The sequence below is a fragment of the Osmia bicornis genome, chromosome 7 (genome assembly GCF_907164935.1).
Source record: "Osmia bicornis bicornis chromosome 7, iOsmBic2.1, whole genome shotgun sequence".
NCBI lineage: Eukaryota > Metazoa > Arthropoda > Insecta > Hymenoptera > Megachilidae > Osmia > Osmia bicornis.
The window spans coordinates 3,653,426-3,678,187 of NC_060222.1; the positions used below are offsets into that span (position 1 = coordinate 3,653,426).

The following is a 24,762-nucleotide window of genomic DNA, read 5'->3' on the forward strand; positions in this document are numbered from 1 at the left end:
CGACTTGGTATCTTAGGATTTGGAATTTTACGACTTGGAATCTTGGGATTTTGAATTTTACGATTTGGTATCTAAGAATTTGAAATTTTAGAATTTTGCAATTTAGAATTCTTTGAACCTTGGGTTTCCTGCATTGCAATTGGGTGTCTTATTATACCAGCATTACAATTTCTATCTAATTAATTTCCAAAACTATCCAAATTTGGAAAAATAAAATAAACCATGAGGCCCCAAATCGAATCCTACTCCTTTACCTTATAACCAGGTCACAATTTCTTTTAATATTAGGGTCCACATTGTCCCAACATTTCTTCTCCTTTTCACTTTAGCTCTTCGTCAATAAAGTGAAATAATTCTCAGAAACCGTCCAAGTGATCTCTTTATTGTTTCATATTTATACACATAATAAGCATACGATTACATCGTATTAGGTACTAGATCGTATTATTATATATATATATTTCATTTTATTTATTCATCTTTATATCGAGCATTCTTTTATTTTTGTACAATAAATAAAGACTCTAGAGCATTTAAAACATAACACGGCGTACTCTTTTGCGATTGCCATTCAATAATTTAACGAGTTCATATTAAATGCTCATCAACGTTGTTACAACAGTAGACTGTTTCATATCCGAGGATATATGTACACAGATAGCAGTTTCCTTTCGTAGAATTTTTTCATTAAATAAATCGTAACAGTTCTTATTCAGTTTCAATTATAGAATCACGTAGCCATTAGAAATTGCGTTAGATTAACGCAAGACTCCACTCAAACGCATTCGTTTGCTTTTTTTAATATTAACGATACATGTAAACTGGAGGAAGAAGTATTTTAGCACGCTATTTGTGGGACAATAATAATTTCTAATAAAAGAAGCCCAAATTTCAAAGGAATAATCCAAACTTCAGAAAATTAAAACGAATAATGATCTCAAAATTAAATTTCATTTGCCACCATACAAAAATACGAGTAGTCTAAAATTCAGAAAATTAAAATGAAGAACAATCCTAGAATTAAATTTCAATTTCCATCGTTGGAGGAGTTATTTCTCAAATTAGCAGACTCGACGTTGTCCCACATCTAACGCGGCAGCTCGCATTCAAATTCAAACGCGCAGGATACAGGGTAAAAAATCTTTTACAATAGAATTTTGTACGTTCGAAAGTCCGTATAAAAAGGCATACGGGACGTGGAATACTGGCAGATAATCGAGGGTTCATATAAAAACATCGTCCGAACGAATACATTTCGGTAAGTATAAAAAGAGAAAATCGTGTTCAGCGTACGAAGATTCTTTGATTGAGAAGCGATTGCGATTGAGTAAAACGAACGCGATTACTCGATCGAATAATTTTAGGTCAACTTCGATCATGACACACAGTTATTATAATAATAATAATCGTCTCTAACGATTTAATGGAAACTATCTTACAATGGTACAACGTACACTGCTCTTCCCCATCGTCGAATAGAATCTTCCTCTTTCGAATTCGAGGCAGAAGAAAGACTCACGGAATGAATCGTGACACGATCGATATGAAATACAATAAATAAAAAAAGAAGATCGAAGAACAGCGAATAGAATTCTACCGGTCTCTTCTTCTTCTTCTAATTGTTTCACGACAAATCCGGCTTTTGTTCGACTTTTCTATCATAAAGATGATGCCACGCGGAATTTTAGCGTGAAAATTCACACGGAATAGTACTATTGTCTTCTTAAATCCACGAATCGAGAATTTACATACAAACATGCATTATTTTTTTTCTTCTATCTAACGCGACTAATGTTCACGAGAGAAGCTCGTCCACTTCAGAGGATTATCTTTTGCTTGGAAGAATCGGTACTCAGTGTTCAACCCTTTCAGCCCCCGGTTATCCGACACGTGTCGCGGATATTTCTCGAGGAAAATTTTCTTCTCGCGTTCTACACGAAACCCTCTTTTGTTATCGAGCTGAATTTCACCATCTTCTCTCGAGTAATGGTAGCTTCTTGAGATATGTTTCCTAGGGTTCGAGTTACTACCTTTCAGACGAGAAATCGTGGAGGATAATCAAATTGTGAACCTTTGTAAGATTTCAATTCGATGTGAAAGGAGCAAGAAGCATTTTACTTTTACCGAGACAATATTTTTCTGAGGATATTCATTTTTTAATGTAATTTAAAATTAGGGGTGTATGCTTCAGATTATAATTTGAAAAATTAATTCATGGCTACACATTTAACCCTTGAATAACCATTTTTGATCCAAACTTACTTCTAATAAATTTAGATACCCAAACTCCTAAACAAAAGAGCTCCCTTCATTAAGAAACGATTTAAAAATAAATTATCTCTCTGTCTCTAATTCCTAAGGGTGTAATCGTACACCATCGTCTTCGAACTGAAAGAGTCGACACGACATCGGGTCATTGAACACTTCGATTCCTCTTCGATCAACGAGAACGAGTTCATCTAGGCTATTATAAATACGCGAACGGACAGGTATCATCGAGCCCGTATTGTTTCAGTCGAGAACGCTCGAGGGATCGGCGTCTCCTTCGAGAAGGAACGAAATCTCGCGATAACGAGGACAACAAGGGCCAAGACGACCCGAGTGTATTCCGAGCGGGAGAATCGAGCGGAAAGGAAACGAATCGAATCGAATCGTTCCCATGGAAGCTGGGCATGGTCGCGAGAAATGGAATCCAGGACGGTCGAATCGTGTTCCTCGTCCACGAATTCCTTTCGGCTCGTTTTTTTTTCTCTATTTTAGTCCTTCTTTCTTATTTTTCGGCGAGATTCTCGTTACGATTGCGTTCTGCAACAGACACGAGACGCGAGATCGTTAGCTGCGTTGGCAATTAAGGGCCGTTTTTTCATCCGCGAAGAGTAACGACCTACTCCTTCTCTTGTATACTATAAGAGATCCCTCGACTGAGAATTTCATTGAAAGAACACTGTCTTGGTATCAGGGAACCAAGAACCAGGACGGCTGAAATTGAAACTGATTTTGATTTGACAAAATTTTAATTCCCCATAGAGCCATGGTTCGACAGCTTAATTAGCGCAGCATTCAATTTTGAAGGTGTTTCAGGATCACCTATGGAAAAAAATAAAATTACTGAATGATTGTTGAAATAAAAGATAGAATCTTTGAATAATCCCTTAGCGTCGATGGCAGTATCGTTAACGATGATCCAATTGATATCATTTCTCAAACACCCTCTGCAATATTGTCATCCTCTGCTCTCTCCTCTGCTGATCCCAAAAATGAAAAACGTGCCACGATTCTCGAACGGAAGAAAGGAAAGAGAATCGTCGCGAATGATCAGCCCAAGTCAGCTAACGATTTTTCTCAGAAATTCGATCGTTTTTTTCTTATCAACGATCACCACTACCAGGAGCCGAAGAGAGCGTTGAACAACACCCCCATCAATCCGAGTAAACCGATCAGATTGATGGAAGCTCTTCGAAAGGCAGCGCTGTTCATACAAGTCTCTCGGATGTTGACGATCTTCAGGCCACGACGAACGAGGAGGTTGTGGACGCCACGCTTGTCGCTCTTCGAGAGGATATGCTCGCGCGCCAGGAGCAGCGAGTAAAGCTGATTGTCAGGACTTCCGGCGCAGAAAGTCAACACCATGTCCGATGCGACTGCTTTCATCACGTACACGTTCCCGGTGAACTGCGAGTACTGTTTCTGCACCAGAGTACCTGTTGAAAGGATTCACAGGTGTATCATTTCTGACGGATTTGAAGATGATACAAAGTTCAAGCGTCGACGAATCTCCGAATGATTAGAATTAATTAAGCGACGATGCTTCTAATTAAATTTTCATTCTATTCTATTAGATAACTGTCAAATGAATTTATTATCCTAATTTCCTGGAATCTACTAAAAATGACTAGAAATATATTTGCAACGCGTAGAATTACTAACTTAACAATTTTAACGACTGTGATAGTTGAAACGTTCCAAATTTCCAGCGATAATAACGCGCCCCGTAAAATTTCATATTTTACAGGGAAATTTTTACGATTTCGCGTAACAGTGTTTCCCTACCGACGACACGTATCGCGAATAAAACGGATATTATTAGTATTGAGAAAGGATTGTCACGCGCCTAGTACGTGCCAATCGCAATAACGTCAACAGGACGTGTTATCGTAATATTACAGCATCGTCCATTAAACTGTTTCGTTGTGTAAACGGACACTATCTCCTAGATATTGACGTTTAATCCGATGAAATTAATTGTACGCCCACGTGAAATTCGGCCCGATCGTGAACACGTTTTGATTCACCGCTTACGAATCGTTTCACACGATTATTTATTGGCCCGTCCCGTTCGGATGACAATTAATAAAACCTTGTCGATGGAATCGTGACAAGAAGCAGGGAAGCGGAAAAATCAGACTGACGGGAAGGATGGATATAAGCAGCTACTTTCGATTCTGTTTCCGGACAGGTTTGATTTATTTTTCAGAATCGTGCGCTTTTATCGAGATTCCATCTGTCAATTTTTAATAGAAATGTTGTCGACGATGGAGCACGCGAGAGAATATTTCACAGCGTACGTTTAAATATAATTTTTTCTGAATAATCTTTGTTAGAAATCGGCAATTTAAAAATTGCGAGGATCAAAGTGTTAAGAGCTAGTCCGATGACCCATGATCTTAACTTTGCTTCCGCTCTGCTTCATCTGCATTGTCCTATCGCGTTTGCACGGTTCATCGATTAGGTTGAATCGCTTCGATGAATAGATTCAAGCTAACAATCGCCAGCTCTATTTCGAAACTATCGAACAATGACTTCGAAACAGGAAGAATAATGTCGCTGTCCTAATTCTATTCCTCATCCGTGAAACGTCGAAGAGAGATTCTGGTTGGGGAATCGAAGAAATTTCATTTTTCACGCAAGGAAACGAGTCACGTTTCGATCGGAAGCACGTTTCTAATTTCATCCCTGAACCAGCCTCTCCCCCGATCCCTTCTTTCATTTAATCCGCGAGAATAGTTCGTTTCAGAGATTCGTCGATAGCTTTGTTTCATCGATTAACAATAATCGTTTTATAAAAAAGAGAGCTACTGTCTGTGGTTCGCGGAAAAATGCTCCTCTTTCAATTTTGTTTCCACAGTCGTTATTAACCAGATTTTCCTATAACTGTGTCGAAAAGGGAATAAATTCCGGTTCGGTTGGATTGAAACTTTTGTGCCGGCTGTTAGAAAATCTCGTCGAACTCTCTGTCTCTCTTTATTTGCAATTTCGATAGTTTTAAAGAAAATAAAAATGTTTGCGACGACCATTTGCGATGTTTACCGTTTTGCTGAGAATCGGAGATCCAGAAACCCGGCTTCCTGGTGATGTCCGGTATTCGAAAAGTGTACTCAAGATTGCCCATCTCCTCGGACCACAAGAGCCTCAACGAGGAGAAAAACTTGGCCGCGTTCTCGATCGCTCTCAGCTTCACTATCGGACAAGAGTTCACCACGTACGATCCGCTCAAAGGTTTCAGAGGGTCGACTTTGTGCTCCAACACTTCCACCACGTACCATTTGCCCATTATCTGAAAGCAATTAATGCGACCCGTTAATTGTATCGAAAATAAAATCTCATTTCCAATTAATTCCACTTGGTTCCACTTTCCATTGTACAATTGCGAAATCGACCTTAATTTGATCGTTTATTAGAGGTAATAAATATTGAAAATTAATTTTCATCGACGGCTGTAAGACGCAACGATGCAAAAACAGCGTTACCCAGGGCAAACCGCTATAAATTTAATTGAAAGCAGTCGGCTTATCGAAGGGATTTTCCCTGCTAGTCTAGAATATATCACGGGCGATTTAAAAACACATTAAACTGCAAAATCGAAGGGCCATAAAAGTGTCAGGGTACATTATGCGACTGTTGGTCGCGCCACCCCGTTAAGGTGGAAAACTCGCCGGTTTTATAAAGCAAGTTTCAATTTCTTCAAAGTATGTTACATTTTATCGAAATAAAAATTGATGCAAAAATCATTTATATTAATTGTGTTAATTCAGAGCCGAGCACGAGTCAAAGTTCTCTTTCAAGCCGTGCAAAATCAAATCGTAAAACGACGACAGAAATTAATCAGATAATTGAATTTCTGGTTGAACCAGATGCGAACGATCAGAGTGATTAAAATTAATTTACAGTCTGGGCTGGCTCGTTCTCGAGGAGGTACGGTGTCGTTCGTAAGATAATCCACAGATCTTGGTGTAGGTACAGATAATTCCAGGAAGTGCTCCAACCAAATTAGGGACGATTTATTGGCGGGTCGACCGGCAACGATTAAGCCCGGTGAAATAATATCGATCGCTTCAGAATTCGTCTACCTTCCTTTCCTCGACTCGTAGAATTATTTCTATCAAACGAATGCACCCAATCGAGGGTGAATTATTCTTATTCTCCAAAGAAAGATTATTAAATGCCATGGTAGTTAAAGATTCAATCTTTCAGTCTCCTTGTTAAACAATTTACAGGGAATAATATCATCAGGGAGGAGCAATTAGCCGGCAATTAATCACATTCGTACAAAGGTCAAAGCTTTCTCTTCGAGCATCCAATTTCTCTCGTTTCTACCCTGATACAATTTCAGCCCGAAGTAATGCGATTTAATTCGTCTAGGTAGTTAGTTCCGCAACTTTACCGGACACAGAGTCGCGTGCCACCTGTGTTAAAAACAAGCCGGAATAACGGTCGACCTGTGCTTGCAGGAATAATTAAAATAACAAATGCTGGATGGTGCGATTCGCGCATGGAAAGCCTCGGTTCTCATTCGTGTACAGAATGATTCATATATAGGATCCAAAATAATATAAGATATTATATCGTAATATATAATTTGGAAAAATAATATAATAAAAGTAATGGATTTAAAAATGTTTTTAAAAGTAGCGCATGTTTTGAAGCGTTCTGTATAAAAGCGATTTATTAAAGTAACATCGCTTGATACAAACGCATTCGTTCCTGTACTCGGAATTGCAAGTGGAAACGGACTTTTACCGGGGTTCATAGTCACGTGTAATTACGTTACGCAGCTTTATGAAAGGTACACTCTTTTGGAACGGGGCCCTTCGTTTCCCTAGTGGATATTTCGTGGCAACGTGCTGGAGTATTCATTTTTCAGGGGTAATTGCATGGACGTACTCTATCTTCCTGGGATGTTTGTTAGGGGATATTAGAATACAATTGCCGTCGTATATTGTTGGTCAACAGTTTGGAATTACGAGACAAAGGGTAGATTTCTAAATATACTTTTTTCATATAGGGGATGTAAAGTTTACGTGTGGGATACGTTGAAAATTTTGAGATTTTAGGGGTGGACCAGATTCATAAAATTTTAAAATATTACAATATTAAAATTATTAGAATTTTAGAATCTTAAAATGGGGAGGGTACCATTCCACCACCCTGGCCCCATGAATTAAAATTACACTAATTAATCCTTAATATCCTAAATAATTCAAGTAAATTAATTTAACTTAGAAAAATGGTAGAGTAATTTTAATGCACAGAAGCTTAAAAAACTCTTGATGACTTTCAACGAGGTAACCATGGCGTCTGGTAAACTGAACATTATTCAGTGACATTTATGAAACCGTAGAACTCTGATTTAATATCGTGTCCATGCTCATTACGAAGGAAGTTCGCGAAGTTTCACGATACTTGAAAATAATTGTTTCGCGAACAGATATTAAAGTTTGCCCGACGTCGCGTCCCCCCTTACGAGGGAAGATAAGGAGGAAGGGAAACCACCGGAAACAGGGAAAATATTATTGCGAACAGGCCGCTGCATGAACTATAAATTTTCACTCGCAGTGAATACCGTTGCATCGCAAAAAGCTATGCATTCCCCGGCAATGAGGTCGCCGGGAACTCATTTTCTTTCAATTTCAAAGGGAAAAAAAAAAGGTAAATGGGAATGCTGAATATAGGGAAGATGAAAGAATAGCAATTTTGTTAATTGTACGCATGAATTCTAAAAGAAGATATCCATATCTCACTTTTTTACTAGGAACATTTATAAAATTGCACTCTACCAGATATTACAAGTTTCTCGCAATTTGTTAATTAACAACATTTCACTTCTTTCATTCTTAAAATTATTTTCATTTTAGCTTTATTACTTCCAATCGATAGTAAGTTGAATAAATGATGGAATGATTACACAGCAATTTTCAATAAATTTTCAATAAACGTCAAAGCTGCAATATTTTAATATTGGTTATTTGATATTTAACAAAATCTACTATTACCAGTAACCTATACCATAGATACTTCGATATATTTGAACGACAAAAAAAGAATATAAAACAAAAATGCACGGATAGCAGTAGTGCTCTAACGAATAACGCGAATGGGGTAGCAAATTGAAAGTTTAAATTGAAAAATCCGAAGCTCGTATTGTTAATCCTTTCGCTATTATGAAACGACTATAGTTACCTATCTCTGATGAAAAACAAATTTTTATTTCCAATCTGGAGAACGCATCTGTCACGATCGCTGCTGTTTTCATCATGCCATGGTATTTACATTTTTACAACATTTAACGACTTTAAACTCTCGTTATACCGGCATGTGAAAATCGGGAGCGACCAACATGTGGATTCCGTCAATTTTTCAACAAAACAACGGCCTCGGTATTCGACGAAAGGGATTTTTGTACTGTTGCTTGTTTAAAACGGTGCACTCTCTTTATCAAGCTGAATTCATGAAACATGAATGCCTGCCTACGTTTTGTTTCCAGCCGGCATTTGGAAAAAAAAAATATTTCAGTTAAAAAGAGGAAATTTTCGTTTGAAATATAAAATAAACGTTCAAAATTGTGCATGCCAGAAAACATGGCTGAAGAGTGGATTAAATGTATAGAGCGATTCAAAACGATTTTAATAAACTTCGACAGAATGAAAATTTATCGAGAACACAAGGTTTGGAATATTAAAATGTTTGGTAATTGCTATTCCGTTATTATCAGCCACGAGAGTTCAGAAAATTAAGAAAATTATGCAACGAAGGGTTAAGGGGGGAAAAAATTCATTGCATAGCGAAAGTATTTTCCATCGTTTGATAGTCGGTTGCAGATTCGTCGACACCTCTTGTATATTCATTGGTTCGCATGCATAGGAAATTTTCCAGGATCGTACGTGTGTGGGTGGGAAGCTTTATAAAGGGAAACTTACTTTCCGTGTCCCATAACGGCGCTATAGGTCGAAGCAATATTTATCGGATTTTACGCGTTCATCGAATACCTGTTTGCCTAAGTGCTTTTTTTATATCCCTTCGATTCGCGCTTCTAATCGAATTTGCTCGAGAATTTTCACAATCGCTCCGGTAAAATCTATATTTTCATGCGGCGCGGTTACTCGTCTCCAAACGAGGAGATTTAAAAAAAATATTTCTTCTCGATCTACCAAGATCGCAAATATTTCTTTTCTTGCAATCTCGGAAACAAAATACATTTTGGCATTGTCATTTTTGATTTCCCGACAAGGGAAGGTCAGCGATAGATTTGTCATCGGCTTTGCGAGGCGATGTTGAAAAAAATTGCAAAAGGGAATCGGAATCGAAGGTCGTAAAGATGCAAATGCAAGTTTCGCAGAAAAATTGTCGACTGTCGAGGCCGAAACGGCTCGAAGCCGATGAATCTTGTCGTATGCGGAACTTTGCTCCTATTCCAGGGCGACCCGCCACCGGTAGGAAAATATGCGCTCGTATATTATCCCCGCGAAGCTTATCGAGCCATACCGTTTCCGAAATCTGACGGGTTTGGTCATTAAATTTGGGAACACAAAGATGACTGGAGCGCAAGAATGGGCGAACGCTTCTTTTCTGTAGAATCTGGCCGATTAAAAAAAGAACTCTGCTTTTATTTTTTTCGTGTTCGCTTTAGAAACCGTACGTCAAAGGTTCGCCGAGATAAAAGGTGCACAATGCATCGTTTATGGGAATTATCGACGTAAGAGCCTTTGGCAAGAACATTTCGCGTGTATATTAAGGCACAGGAGATACGGGAACCAGTCAATACACGAAGCCGAGGAAAAGAGAAAAATGATCTTCGTGTTTTAATTAAATTCCTTTGCCGGACGATCTATTTTAAAAGGCCGTCCGGCAGCCTCATTTTTCATTCGTTCGAGATATTGTACAATACCGTTGATATTTTCAAAGTTCGTTTTTTAACCTGGTAAAGATAATTTGTGATCGGTTTGAGTTTGCACAAAGCATTCGTAATTTTCCAATTGTAATTAAGCTCTTGAGTGGTACTGTTCGGGAAACGATTAACTTTTGGAATCTTTTATATTAGCCCTTTGTTGCATCCTGTTACAAATTGTAGAAAAATACAAGGTTGCAATTTTGTTGAATTTAAAAACGATTCAGAGAAAAATAACGCTAGAAGTATTTATTTAAAAATAAATGGTTGGAATCATCGAAAGCGAGCATCTTTCAATTTAAGTCGAAAAGCATTCCCAACGGATCTTTTCATCCCTCGCGAACCATTTTTCACTGCCGAAAACTCGATCGGATCGTTTCATTAAAGCAGCATCCTCGATTAAAACGAGATAGTCGTTTCAAAACCTCCTCGAATTCCTTCGACGGCCAGATTTCCTGCAGGAAAATTGAATCCCGCTTTCGAGAAGAGGATGTCGACTAAACACACGATTTACAGCTGCTCGCCTTGGGAAACATCTTCCCACCGTCGGGAAATGCTAGAACGTCGCCTGTTGTGCACATTTATCGCGAATCGTTCGACTTTATTTCCTCTGTCGACGGTTTCCATTAAAACAGAAATCGATCGCGAGCAACAGATCGCTTATTCTTCTCTTGCTAGACGTTTCTGACTTTTAAACATACAACCAAGAAAGAAATTCATTCTCTCCGTTTCTCCGGATATGTGGTTTTCACGAATTGAAATTCTTTGATGTTTACTTTTTTATCTTTGCCAGCTTTTGTTAAACCATTTGGAAATGATCCAAGAAACACGGTGGAGTTGTAGAGAAATAAATACCAACAGATTTGCACTTTTGTAGTTGTATTATTACGTAGTGCAAAGTAACGTTAACCAAAAGGTAGTTGGCTAAATTGGGATGGTAACCTGGTGATTTGCTACAGAATTTTGTAGGGTGCGAATGCGGACTCGTTTAGCAGCCGAGACAAATGGACGTCGGCCTCGCCACGATTATATTTGTTCGACCGCGTTACATGGTCATACCGAAAGCCATTGTTTTACGAGCCGCCTAATTATACATTGTGTAAACCGGCGTCGCTTAAACGTTGTCGGTGGCCGTGACATAATCGAACAAGAAATGACCGTGTTCGTGACATTTCGCAGCCACGCGACGATTATTCATTCACGCGAGTAGAGTTTGGACCCCCAAAAATGGGGACTGGTCCTCTCACTATTTTAAGGTTTTAAAATTCCCAAATTCCAGATTCCAAGATTTCGAATCCCAAAACTCCAAATCTTAAAATTCCGATATTCCAATATTCTAATATCCAACTAAGAAATTTGTGGAAAAAAAAACAGCGAATATTTTTCTAGATCAACCCTCCACTTTAAGCCCCCAAGCCAGAAATAAATCGCGTTTACCATAGGGTGGAATACATTTATTAACACCTACCTCATGAATTAATAACGTTTCATAAATTTTCCGTAGACCACAGGTGATCATGATATAACAGGCGTTCTCCTAATCGATAGAATTAATTGAATATCAGACCATAACGAGACCCAAACCATCGTTTCAACATGTTTCAGAAAATTACACGTTCCTAACCGCTTAATCTACCAACACGATCTCCCTGTTCGTAACCTCTCTTGCGCCTTGGATTAAACGCTCCAACAACTTCAAAATTATATTTACCTCGTAGGTAATGAGATCCGATATCGATATCGTAGATCCATCGATACGACCCGCCAGCTTCTCGTTGAAACGCGTTTTAAACACTAATTATCCACTCCCGTTGTTCATCATGAAAGGAGAAAATTACCTGTAAAGTTATCTCGACAACAAAAATGCAATTTAATTCTCACCTCTTGCAAAAGATAAAAGGCAGACTTTGAATCTATAATGAACCACTTTGAATTTAAATTACGTTTCAATTCTAGAATTAAATAAAAATCTGATTCTTCGAATTGAAGTGAATTATTTGTTTCTTATTTCTCGGTTTAACAAAACGGAACGAAAGTGTCGTTAAGTAGTTTTAAATTCCCAACAGCGATCCCTCGGAAGGGATTTTCCCGTGAAACTAATCATTAAAACTTGGAAGCGACTTCAAACATTGTCCGATCCTCGGGCCAGATATGAGAATCCCCGGACTTCCAGAGTTTTGGGGATCTCGCTAAGGGAAAACGCGTTAAAAGTCTTCGCTGAAAGTTCCGTGAAATTATGAGGTCCGAAACCTTTGCCGAATGAATCGCATTAACCTTTGCCGGATTCCCGTCAACTTCATACATCTTTTATGAGAAAGATTTTCCTCTTCGAATCTGGATCAATCTGTTCGCTACAAAATCCACCTGCTCGATAATTTCTTATTTTCAGAGAAAGGGGGAATTGTGGAACGTCAATGGCATGCTTGCATTTTTCACGAGGTGAAATTTCCAAGAGGGAATTATCGAGCGTCTATTGTATACGTTTGATCGAATTTGAAAAGCACGTAATTTCGACAAGAAATTAATCAGCGTTAATTTGCCTTCGTGTATCAATTAAATATGATTTTGAGCGGTCGGTGAACCGCCGAAAATGGACGTGGCTTTTGTTTGCCACCACTGACGTATAATTATATGTACCGGTAACCAGAACGATACGTTTGAACGACGGTTTAATCAAATCTAGCCCGAGGTTACGTTTCGATATTTTCCAATCGATTAGACGGGATCAATAGAAAGCTTTTCGTTGAAACGTTTGCGGGACTTTTAACGCGGCCTGAATTCGAATCGATGAATTCGATACGATTGATGATTGAATGGGATACAGGCCGTTGTTTCCAATTTCCGAATTTCCCTCTGTTGTCGAGGCACTGTTTAATTAGCTAGAAATCTTAGCAAAGGTATCCGTTACGCCGTATGAAACGATATTGCCTGTAATGTGTTAACAATAATGCGATAGAACCAGCTATCGGCTATTGGAACTGCGGTTTCAGTCATTCGAGAGACCCTTCCTTCGATGATTTGATTCTTGTTATTGCAATTAATGATAATTAGTCGTGGCATATCGTAGTGTCCATGAGTAATTAAAAAAAGAAAAGAAAAGAAAAGAATAAGAAATCTAAACTCATACCCTATATTCCAAATTCTGTTATAAGTATGAAAAATGAATCTATGAGAATGGAACACAATATCCTCACAAAATTAAATCTCCTAATCGTTAAAATTACTTATGATACTCTCTATAACACTATCAAACAATATTCATTAATTTACGACACCATTTAGCTAGTTTACGTACGTGATAACGAACCAGAATAAGTATAAAACTTCGTTTCTTTTTTTCCCATAAAAAACCGTAACACAGCGGTTCAAGCTTACCCTCATAAGAAAGGGGGATTCTTCCTCTGTAAAATGGCGTTTATTGCAGGTCGATATCTCTTCTCGTTCCCGAGATATGATCGTTTAAAGAGAGGTACTATTTTAAATCCTTCGGTGTCAGATTTCTCTCTCGCACCTTACACTCGAACCTTTCACTCGCGCACTGACCTATCCTAATAGGCGCCACCTGTTCCGCCGGTTAGTGGTTCAACTGGCTCGGCAGGTTTTTTTTTACTACGGTAGTATCGAGTACGCGTTTCTAGGAAAAAAATGTGGGCCACACCGTTTCCTGGAATTGTGAACGTGAATTGCCATTCACTGTCATTCATTATTGGATCCGTAACTTTGAAGCTCCGTATCTCGGAAACTAATTGAGCTATCGAAATGCAACCACGTGCATTTTAAAGGGTGTCTCTTCTGCTATCATTTTAGACGCCTAACTAACCATTTTTGCAATTTTTTAATGGTTTTTTTAAAAAGTGAATACACTTTACATGAAAGTTTGATATGTCAAGTTCATTCCAAGTTTCTCTTAATAATTTTACTTTAAATAATTGTCTAATAAATTTTTCTTTATTTTAAAAATAATTTTAATTAAAACTATCTAGAAAACATACAAGCTTATAATGATAGCAAGTAGGTTTATAGGATAAAGTTAACCTTTACTATGGAGTTCTTGCATTTTTTAAACTTTTTTAATTATAAATTTTTTGAAGCACGAATACCGGAAGTAGTTCAATTTAATTTAGCTTAAATTCCACAATTGAAACAGTTATCGTTTCCCGAACCGGAATTTCCATCCGATATTCATATATCTGAAGGGGTGGCGGAATGTTCCTTCTATTCAACGCGGAATCGGTTGTCCGAACTCGAGATCCGCGTACACAAGAACCAACCTTTATTTATGCTAACTAATTCGACGCGATTTGCATACGCTGGGAGATTTCGCTGGGTTCTCGAGGGGGAGAAACATCACGGTTTCTCTTGTCTCGACTCGCGTGAGATCAGATATTAAAGTCATCTCGAAACACGCGATACACGCGACCAGATTTTCCAAAGCTTCCTTGCTGCTACCTTGTTTTGTTATTGTTACCGCGACTCTTGTATAAATTATATTATACAAGCGGTCGGGATAATCCACAATGAAAAGGGGATGAAACAATTGGAGAGACGACGACTTGGAACGTAAAAGGCGAATGGTGCTATCGGATGACTGGCAATTTGACTTCGCTGCCATTGAATTCTTACCCCCTTGGAAATTCTTGCTCAAAAATTTATCTTACAAATTGTGGATCTTTCTTAACATTATTCTTTTACGTAGAACGTTTTGAAAAATCCATACGTGAAGTAACGAAAAAATATGCAGCCCCATTAAAACAAAGTGCAGTTGCATTTTTGTAATGCATTTTTAATTTCTGTATAAACTGTGTCGCGTTTGAATTTAAAATATTTCATAAAATATTGATTTCTTAACATTACACTTTAATACTTTTTGCATGCAGAATACTGGAGAATCAATGAAGCAAAAATATGCAGCTGCATTGAAAAAAGTGCATCTGCATCTCTTGTGATGCATTTCAAACTTTTGTATGAAATGTTCTATGTTTAAATTTAAAGTATTGACATTTTAACATTATACTTTCATATTCGTTTAAGTATGAATTGAAGTATGCTATCCCTTTGAAGAAATAAAATTGAAATATTTTCTTTGGATCTGTTTTAGGTGTCCCACCGTGTACATACAAGGTTTTGCAAGGAAGTAAGGGAAGATGTTACTGATGTCTCTGTGTTGGCGAGTGCACTGCATACCAGTGCATCTTCAAAGGGACACAATGGTGTCGAGTTTTTATCTTTCTCTGCCACTTTATCAACGTTTCCTCTATCTCCCCGTTTTTCCACTTAAGTAACTCTTACGACTCCCTTTGAATTCAGTCGGAAATTTTCATTCGGTTCAGGTCTAAAAGTCGGGAGAAATCATATCTCTATAACGTTTCGCTTCACATTCATTTTTACACCGTGCGACCCGTTCAAAAAGGCAGGTAATACTTTATTCTTTTCGTTAAATCTGCTATTTTTAAACCCTCCATCGTTATCGTTCTCCGCACTCTACATTTCGCAGGGAGGAAGGAGATAAAAGTTGAAAAGGAAAAAAGAAATCACAGAAGGGAGGGGTTTAAACGAGCACCACCCTCTTCGCTACTTCCTGTTTTTAAGCGCTGACCCACACGTCCATAAAATGCACTCCGCCGGCAACATATTGAGGCAATATCGGTGAAATTTCACACGACGTGAGCAGAAGTCGTTACCTCGACTTTACTTGGCAATATTATCAGACAACGTGCACCCACTATCAGACTACGAAATGTTTCCAACCCCCCCTGCCCTTCCTCGAAATAAAATAGTACCGTTAATATTACACGCCAGCTTGATTACGAGATCCGTAACGAAATTCAACCAGAAAATAGAACGAATAACAGAGAAATCCAAATAATTTTCTTTCTTTTTTTTTTAATTAACGCGTTAATAATTCTTGTTAAAGTACACATATTTTTACTGTGTTAAATATTTCCTAGTTGATGATTTTAGATAAGAAGGATTAAATCTACAGCCAATTGTTGAACGAAACTTGTTCGACTTTCTTTCGCTTCCCACACTATAGGCAAAGTTCTTCGTTAAGAGCTTATTAAGATCGTCGAACTGTTTCTTTAATACTTTACATCTATCCTACTTAAAGGTGTTTTCAAGCGTTGCTAGCAAACTTTCGTATAATTCTGCCGTCGCTCTTTCCTGATTACTTTGCTTCGGTTGAATCGGTCAACTTCTTAGGAAAATGCAAACATACGGTGCAGAGTAATAAAAAATTGGCGATTCAATGCCCTGAAGCCTTTCCCATTTCCCGTTTCAGAAGATTCACGAGGAAATTATCAATATTAAAGTTCATGGTATTGATATACTGTAAGCGCTCGCTTATTGTCTGCTATGTAAATCGATAATTCCCCCTCCTTAAAATTGTTCATCTCTAAAGGTCTAACTAAATGCAGGAAATTAACGAAATATTTTTCTTTGTAGAGAATCTCTGTTCGTTAATTCGAAGGAATTCGTCTAACACCAAAGTGAAAGTTTCGAATGAAAAGAGAGGATTTTTCTCGTTCGAAAGTTCAGATAATCGTGGTTTTGTACGGAAACAGGAATTCCATTTAATCTAAGCACTCTCGTGTCGAAAGTGAGAGAAACAGTATTGGCAAACTTTTTCATGGATGGGTGGAGAGGCTCGTTGCTCAGAGCTTAACCGGACAATCCAATCAGCGTGGGCGGCATGGTGCAAAGATCTCGCGTTTCGAGCTGAACGAAGGATTGCGATCGTACAACTTCGCGAAATCTTATAGCTGGTCATGGACAGGGATGAGAGTGTTGCCCCGTGGCCCTTCGAGCGTGATTCTAAGCATGGAAGCCATAATTTCTCACCCTTTCGTCGCGACGAGCGACATTAGTTCATTTTCCCTTCAGGGTTCTCCTTAATTGGAGGATCGACCTTCTCATTATTCTAAGATTCTAATATTTTAAAATACCAAAATTTTAATATTCCAGTATCCTAATACAAATAGGCCCAAAATTAATCCACCAAATTACACTTTAATTACTCATTTTCCTCTATGTTGATAACCCTTTATGGCCAGCTGCGCCACAGCAAAAGGGTTAAATGCAACGCACGAATTTAATAAACCACCAATAAATGGAACAGCGTATGGTCTTTGGCGAGGAGTTCGTGGTTTCACGCCTGATACCCAGGACAGATCGTTACCAGGTAAAAATAGATTATCATTAAGGGGAACCACGTATTATCGAGCCACGATATTGGAGCAATAAAAATGTCATGAAATTCCAAGAACGATGAAAGGAATTTTCTCACCATCTAAGTTTCCATCGATGGAGATCAAAATTTACATTTCACTCGTGTTGATTGCGAATCGAAGGTACGCGTTGAAGGGAAAGAGAGGCAAGCGTAAACGTTTAATCCTCTTAAGTTCAACGACGAGATTCAGAGACACACTCGTCGAATCGAATTCCAGAATTCGTCCAGAATTAAGCGACACCAGATATTGCGAAACTTCGCCAATGACGTAGCGAAATGCTGGTAGATGAAAGAGAATTCGAGTCAGAAACCGATTGGGAGAACTTACGCAATTAGCAACGCGTTTCCGGAACGCGATTCGTGCTTCTCTTCGTTCAGTAGAAAACATCAATCGTATTCTAATTGTCTTAATTACAATTATAACAGATCCTATTTCGCTAGTTTTAGACAAAATCAGATGAATTTTATTTAAAATCTTTGAACTGAATATTTTTAAATAAACTTGTTCTATGGGTTTGAACTCTTAAATAAATAAAATTATTTACAATAGAAGTGGAGAGAGTCATAAAACAGGAGGAGAACCTGTTACGCTCTAGTGTCGTCGATCGGCAGTGAAATAAAACGAAATTAAAGCGGCACTCGAGCCAGCCCGTTGGAAATTTCGTGGACCCGTACCACTCTGGACGTGTTCCCATTTAACTCCGGCAACGGTTAACCGCATTGGATCTGTCGTAAAGAAAGTGCTAAAAAGAAAGACGAAAAGACGACGGGGCGTTCCGTTACGGAAGCCTTGGCCGATTGAATTGCCGGTCGGACAGTAAGGAACGTTTCAATGGAACAGGGAAGCAACGCCACTTGGAAGACAAACGACGATCGTATCCTCGGTGATATTTGATGCTGTGCCCGGAACAATAAAACAAATTCTTTACCTCTTCGCAGTGAAACGGTTTTCAACAACAACCAATGGAAACTGAAGTTTACGCTCACTTCGAGCGAAACATTTGAGGAGGCGTTGTTCGAAGCGAAAAGAACTCTGAACGATAGCAAAATATGACAAGAACTTTAGATTTTTTAAAATAATAGTTTGACAGAGACTCTGGAAATTTTTAGAATTTCTGAAAGAGGTGTTTAACCCTTTTCAATCTTGAAATAGAAAATTTTGTTCTAGATTAAAGATTTGAAAAATTGCAAAAGATGCTGCAATCTTAAACGCATGAAATTACGATTCTCTGATAACCATTCAACGATGAACAATTACAATTTTCCAAAGGCTACGTTAATTTATCAGACGATGAGCGTCAAAGCGAAAGATGAAGGACGCACAGAGTGGCTGTTCCATGGATTTGAATCTCGTTTGCATATCGCGGTGTATCGGTTCGCTGCTTTGACTATCGCGTTATCAGCTCGAGCGTGTGTCCGTTAATCCGCACGGAACTCCGATTCGCTGGACTGATGCATCGAAATCTTCCGAAATCAGAGAGATTTCGAGCGATGTTTGCGCGTACGTTCTATTTCCCTCTGTGCGGGGGGGAAGGCAAAAAAATTGGAAAGAAGATCCCGCCGGTGAATGTCAGTCACGTTTAGATTGGATTCTGAAATCCGTTGCTGGAGAAATCCACAATGGACCGAGCCTCATCGACGATCCGTCGTTTCTTTATTTCACCCCCTCTGTGCGGGGGGGAAGGCAAAAAAATTGGAAAGAAGATCCCGCCGGTGAATGTCAGTCACGTTTAGATTGGATTCTGAAATCCGTTGCTGGAGAAATCCACAATGGACCGAGCCTCATCGACGATCCGTTGTTTCTTTATTTCAGACCCGGCAATCCAGATTCCAGATTCGTTCGTTTAAAACGAGTCCTGTCAGGATCTCCTTTTTTTTCTTCCCTTTTTCGGGATTCTCTGCATCGACACTCGCTGACTGCTCTTGATTTGCAAACAATTGAATCGAATGAGACTCCATTTGGTCTCTGAAATACTGGTAGATTGTTTACTGACAGAAGTAATAAGAATTGATGCTTGCAATTCATTTCTATCTATTTTATAATATTTTTTCTAACACCCTATGGATCAGAGTTTTCATATTTAACCCTTTGAACGACGGAGTCTGGGTCAATCGAGACCCAAATACGAAATTAAATTAAAATTGGGGCTCTCTTCGTGGTCCGTCATCCGATTAATTTGATTAAAAACTTTACCATTTGATTGCACATTAAGTATTAAGAATATTGATGGAAATAATTCACGATCGACCTATGGGATAAAATCACAGCTTAGCAAAAATGAAAGCAATATAAAATCCGCGTGGAGATGCATCGTGGCTCACGCGAAACGGTTCGTTTATTGGTCTCTCAGGGAGTAATTACAGGGTAGTAATTTTTGTGAAAAACGTCCAGGACAATGAACGTTAGTTGGAAGGTTTTTCTACGTGCACAGGGATCGAGGACAATTGGATTACAGTGACGCTTTGACGACAAACACTGCTGTGTTCCATGGCACACCGTAAAACGTGCCGCCTTTAACGTGGGACTCGAGGTTGCTTTATTCAAAAGCCACCGTCGAGACCAGCGCAAACAAACCGTACGGGAATAACACAAAGAAAAATGAATGTTTGACGCGCGTGGCAGAAGGAACAGGTCGTCCTTCTATTTACAGCCACGTTTCCTTAATAAATGAATCGAAGGGAATCATTTGAAAAAATGATCACACGTTCCTTGTAAGATGTTATATAAAAGTAAGCTTCTCGAATAAAATATACAATTTTTCGATTATACAGAGAATCTTTTTAAAAGAAACATTATTTGAGATTCCTACTTCTATAAAAGAAAAATTGAGCTTCCTCGTTTCGTAAGAATTTTTGATAACCCAGAAAGAACGAAACAAGGTTAACAATAGCCGCGGGGAAACACGACTCTTCCATTAGAATAATTGCGTATTCGTAAATTCTATTTTGGAAAAATCCCCTCGAGTATTATCTTTTCTTTGCCCTATTTTTCTTCCCTTACAACGGCTCGTTATCCAAATTTTCATCGTCCCGTTGAATCAGTTACAGATACCCGTTCTGTTCGAATATTTAATCCGCAAGAGCGGAAAAAGAGAGGCGAGGAAAGGAGGATCGATGGTAATTCGAGCGGGCAGCTTTCTAGATAAGATTTGCATTGAAAGTTAGACCGCGCTCACCTTTTCCGCGGAGTAACAGCAACACCCTGAAAGATCCCATTATCCTGCGTCGAGCTATTATTATATTTTGCATTTAAGCAAACTTCAGTAGTCGTAACTTCAACCGTCTTACCATCCACGAAGAAGTTTTCCAGGAAGGAAGCTTTTCTTACCGCCATTTCGAGCATGAATAAAATAAAACGACCCCCTTCTGGCCGTCAAGCTAAGCTTTTAATCCTTCCGTCATCCCCTTTCGTTGCAACTTGCTCTTAGATATAAATAGATGGTCGGTAAAATTTTTGGAAGAAAAAAAAAAGGATCGCAATTATCATACAACTAACGTCAAGAGGAAAGGGTTAATGTGTTTCCGGTGTCAGCAAAGCCGTAAGCTGACGCGCGTTAATTTATAATCTTAATAAGCGAGTCGTCGCCGCGAGAGGCACGCTCGTTGTTTTCAACGCGAAGTTCGCTTCAAAGAATCTCCTTTCTCCTTTTTCTTTATCCAACGAGCTGCAACTCGACACTTTTGTTCCCGGAAGCCAGCCAGCGAGAAGTTTCGAATAATTTTTAAGCTACTTCCTTAAGGTAGCTCTAACGAATTTTGATACTCTAAGAAGAAATCTGTGTCGTACTTAATTCTCATCCGATACCCGACATTTTTCGCTTAATTTAGCAACTTCTATCTGCTATTTTTAACACTTTGCACTTCTCAGAAATTTCTATACGAGCGATTGTGAGGCACTCTGCGAAAATTAAGGTTGTTAAGGAAAGTTTGTATAAGTAGTTGGAAAGTTATCGGCATAACGTGGATAGAGTTTTTTCATTTCTTTTTTTTTTTTTTAAAGAAAGTATCTGCGAAACGTGTAGAGCAGCCGTGGTCGACGGACGGGGGGTAAGTTCGCGATGAAATCCCTGATACAAAATGTTTCACACGAGGCTGGAGATTAAGGGCACGTCGCCGGAGACTTTGCCGTCGCTTACAAATTTTCATTTAACTTCCCCGAGGCCATTGCGAACTTTCGGTAGGACGCTTTAATAAGATCGTACGGTGGATTTCATGCGAACGCGGACCAAGACTTTTTAAACCCGAACATAGCGCGATCGTGAAACTTTTGAAAAGGATCTTCTGGCTTTGCGAACGGCCACGTTCGCGCTCTTGTTTCTTTTCACGGATAAGAATTCGACTGAAACTATTCTGGAATTATTTAAAATTAAGCTTTGTTATCATTATTTACTAATTTTCAATCGTTTATGAACATCTGTTAAGATTTTATTAGAAAAACTGTGGAAAGGTAGAGGATAGTAGCGCGCAAGTAGTATAGGTCAGGCATTAGTCAGACATTACAGATTGCGCATTCTACGGTAACTTCTCGCTCTTCTATTTCGATGAAAACATGTAAATAACGTATTTTTAATAAAAATTAACAAAATTATATAAAGAGTTAATAATTTCATGATTATTTTCTTTACGTAATCAATAACTTTTGTAATTTTGATAGAAAAAGAAGGATTATATTTACAAATTATTAAAACCTGGACTATAAAATTGCAAATTTAATTTATAATTTTTCCCTTTTTTTACTACAAATTAGAAGCCTGAAAAATAAGGAAGCCTCCATCTCAACCTAATGATATTTCGCTTGCCAATTAACAAAGTATTCCTTCGTTAATTAAAAGCTCCTATCTCGTCGGGAGAATAAAGACGTTTTCACGCGTATCAGCATGCACAATGCGATAAGTGTACGCGCCGGTGGTAAACGCGGCCGATCGCATTTGCGAAGGGAAACGGGCTGTAATCTAGGCCATGGGACCCGGAGTCCTTGTGTTCGTACCACGGCACACGTTGCTGCTAGACCTACATTAGGATGGGCAAAGTTCGCCTTCCAACGGCGCGGATGCTCGCTTTTCCACGCGCCCCTTCCGGCCGAATTTACGATTCAACTTCCGTCGCCTCTGCGCCATTAAATGCCACCTCTCGCTGACGGGATCCCGGATTTCGATGGCGGCTACACGACACCGTCACGGATTTATTACCTTCCGACTCCGGCACATTGAATTTTAAGGATCGAAGAACCTATTTTGTTCCCTGTCTTTATTCAACGAGATTCTTCATTTCAGATTGAGTCAACGGAGAGGGAATCGATAGTTGATTGAACGATAGGGGAGGCAGATGTAATGAAAATAAATTTTATGGTGTCATATGAGAGCGACATTATTTGAAATTTTTGAATTAGGAACATAAATGGTTGATTAAATTATTAAATGCGAAAAGAAAAATGTCACTTCCATCCCTCTGGTTCAAAATGCCTTATATAATGTCCAGAATTTACCAGAATAAGGAGAATAGATCTGTTTTTAATGACACGAGACATGTTTGAAGAACAATTTGAATCAGGTTTGCTTAGCCCCTTCGCTCGTAACACATTAATAAGGTCACAGACTGATGTGCACCGATGCAATTGCCCCGACAACCATGACCTAATTCTACGAATTAAGTAGCTTCCGATTATTACGGGCAATGTTATGACGATTTATGGTATCATTTTTGTTATTGGAATGTCATTCTGACCATGTTCTTGTATTGCGTGCATCAAAGTAATTGTGCATCTTCTTTGTGAAAATTATGCAACTGCAATGTAATTCGCATTGGTTTCTCTTTTCAATGGAACCAAATCATCGAATGCAATTTTGCGAATGATAAAATGAGCATGAAATTTTGAAACGCCTATTAAATAAATCGATGAAGAACATAAGGTATAGAGCATATCGTGCACACATCAGCTTCTATGAGTCCATGCCGGTGGCACGGCTTATTGGCAACCAGTTGCACGTGCTTACAGGGATCTAAGCTGTATAGGAAGCTTCGTACGAAGATATAGACATAGACGTAGGAAATTTCATCGTTTGGTACGGGCAGAAATTGCACGTGATAAGCTTTAAACACGCTATCTTTCGCGACATTACTACGATGCCACTTGACAGCAAGTCTGTCTCGTTTGACATCCATCAACCGATGTCAACGAGTTCCTCGCTGCTCGTTCATTAACGAGAACCAACTGCGATAGAGCGAGGAACACACGACAAATACTCTTAACCCTTTTGCTACTACCAATGAATAGAGTAACGCTGGTTATTTTTATGTTTGAGGAGAAGTAGGAATGTGTGCAATTTGGAATATGTGGAATATGGAATGCGTGCAATTTTGAGAGATTGCAGTTTGGAATGCGTGCAACTTGGAGTGCGTGCAGTTTTGAAGGATTGCAATTTGGAATGCGTGCAACATTCAAAGACTGCAATTGTGAATGCGTGCAATTTTAAAAGATTGCAATTTGAAATGCGTGCAACTTTCAAAGATTGCATTTGGAATGCGTGAAATTTTAAAAGATTGCGATTTGGAATGCGTGCAACTTTGAAAGATTGCAATTTGGAATGCATGCAATTTTAAAAGATTGCAATTTGGAACGCGTCCAACTTTGAAAGATTACGATTGTGAATGCACGCAATTTTGAGAAATTGCACTTTGGAATGGATGAAACTTTTAAAGCGTGTAATTTGGAACATGTGAAATTTGCAAAATATGCAATTTGGAATCTGTCCAATTAATAAGGCACGTAATTTACCACGTTTCGTCCATAAATGAGCACTCGAACGTTCTTCCAGATTTTCATGTTAATTACGAAAGTAACTGAATAAGCATTATTACGCGATAAAATATGTTTACACTGTTACGTAATAACCGTCACGTACGGTTTCCAGTATCCCACCGGATGCATACATATCGTTCTGCAATATGGAGCTCCTGCCAAATATTTGCTCGTGTAAACATAATACCGGTATAACTTATTGTAAAATCGAGCGATTTAATAAAATTCCAAACTAGCAGTCTCCATATTTCAATAGTAGCATGATGTATTCTATACGCGCATAATACATTGATTTATGCTTATATCATCTGATATACATCATTTCATGGTTTGCATACGGGTTCGTGCAAAGGAATACTAATCAGCTTGAAATTTATTACAATTAATTATAAATTATCATTCGGGTTTCTTTACAATTTTCTATATCTGTAGGAAGCTTGCTATTAATACGACAATGTTAATCGAGTACAATGAACGACGAACTTCCGTTCAATCCGGTTTGCACCGGAGCAAGTCTGGCAAACTTTATTTAACGTAATGAATCGTTCGATACACTGTAGCTTCGATGTGGGT

At 38.6% G+C, this 24,762-nt stretch overlaps 1 protein-coding gene across 1 annotated transcript in view; it reads right to left on the reverse strand.

Moving 5' to 3' along the window:
* Positions 1–353: 353 nt before the first annotated feature.
* The window catches only part of LOC114874200, a 39,681-nt gene continuing 15,272 nt past the window's right edge, over positions 354–24,762 (reverse strand). Inside the window, exons 2-3 of the mRNA XM_029183284.2 lie at positions 5,308–5,554; positions 354–3,701 (exon numbers count right to left, since the gene is read on the reverse strand). Coding sequence (XP_029039117.1) covers positions 3,382–3,701; positions 5,308–5,554 — 567 coding nt within the window. The 3' untranslated portion in view covers positions 354–3,381. The remainder of the gene's footprint in view (positions 3,702–5,307; positions 5,555–24,762) is intronic.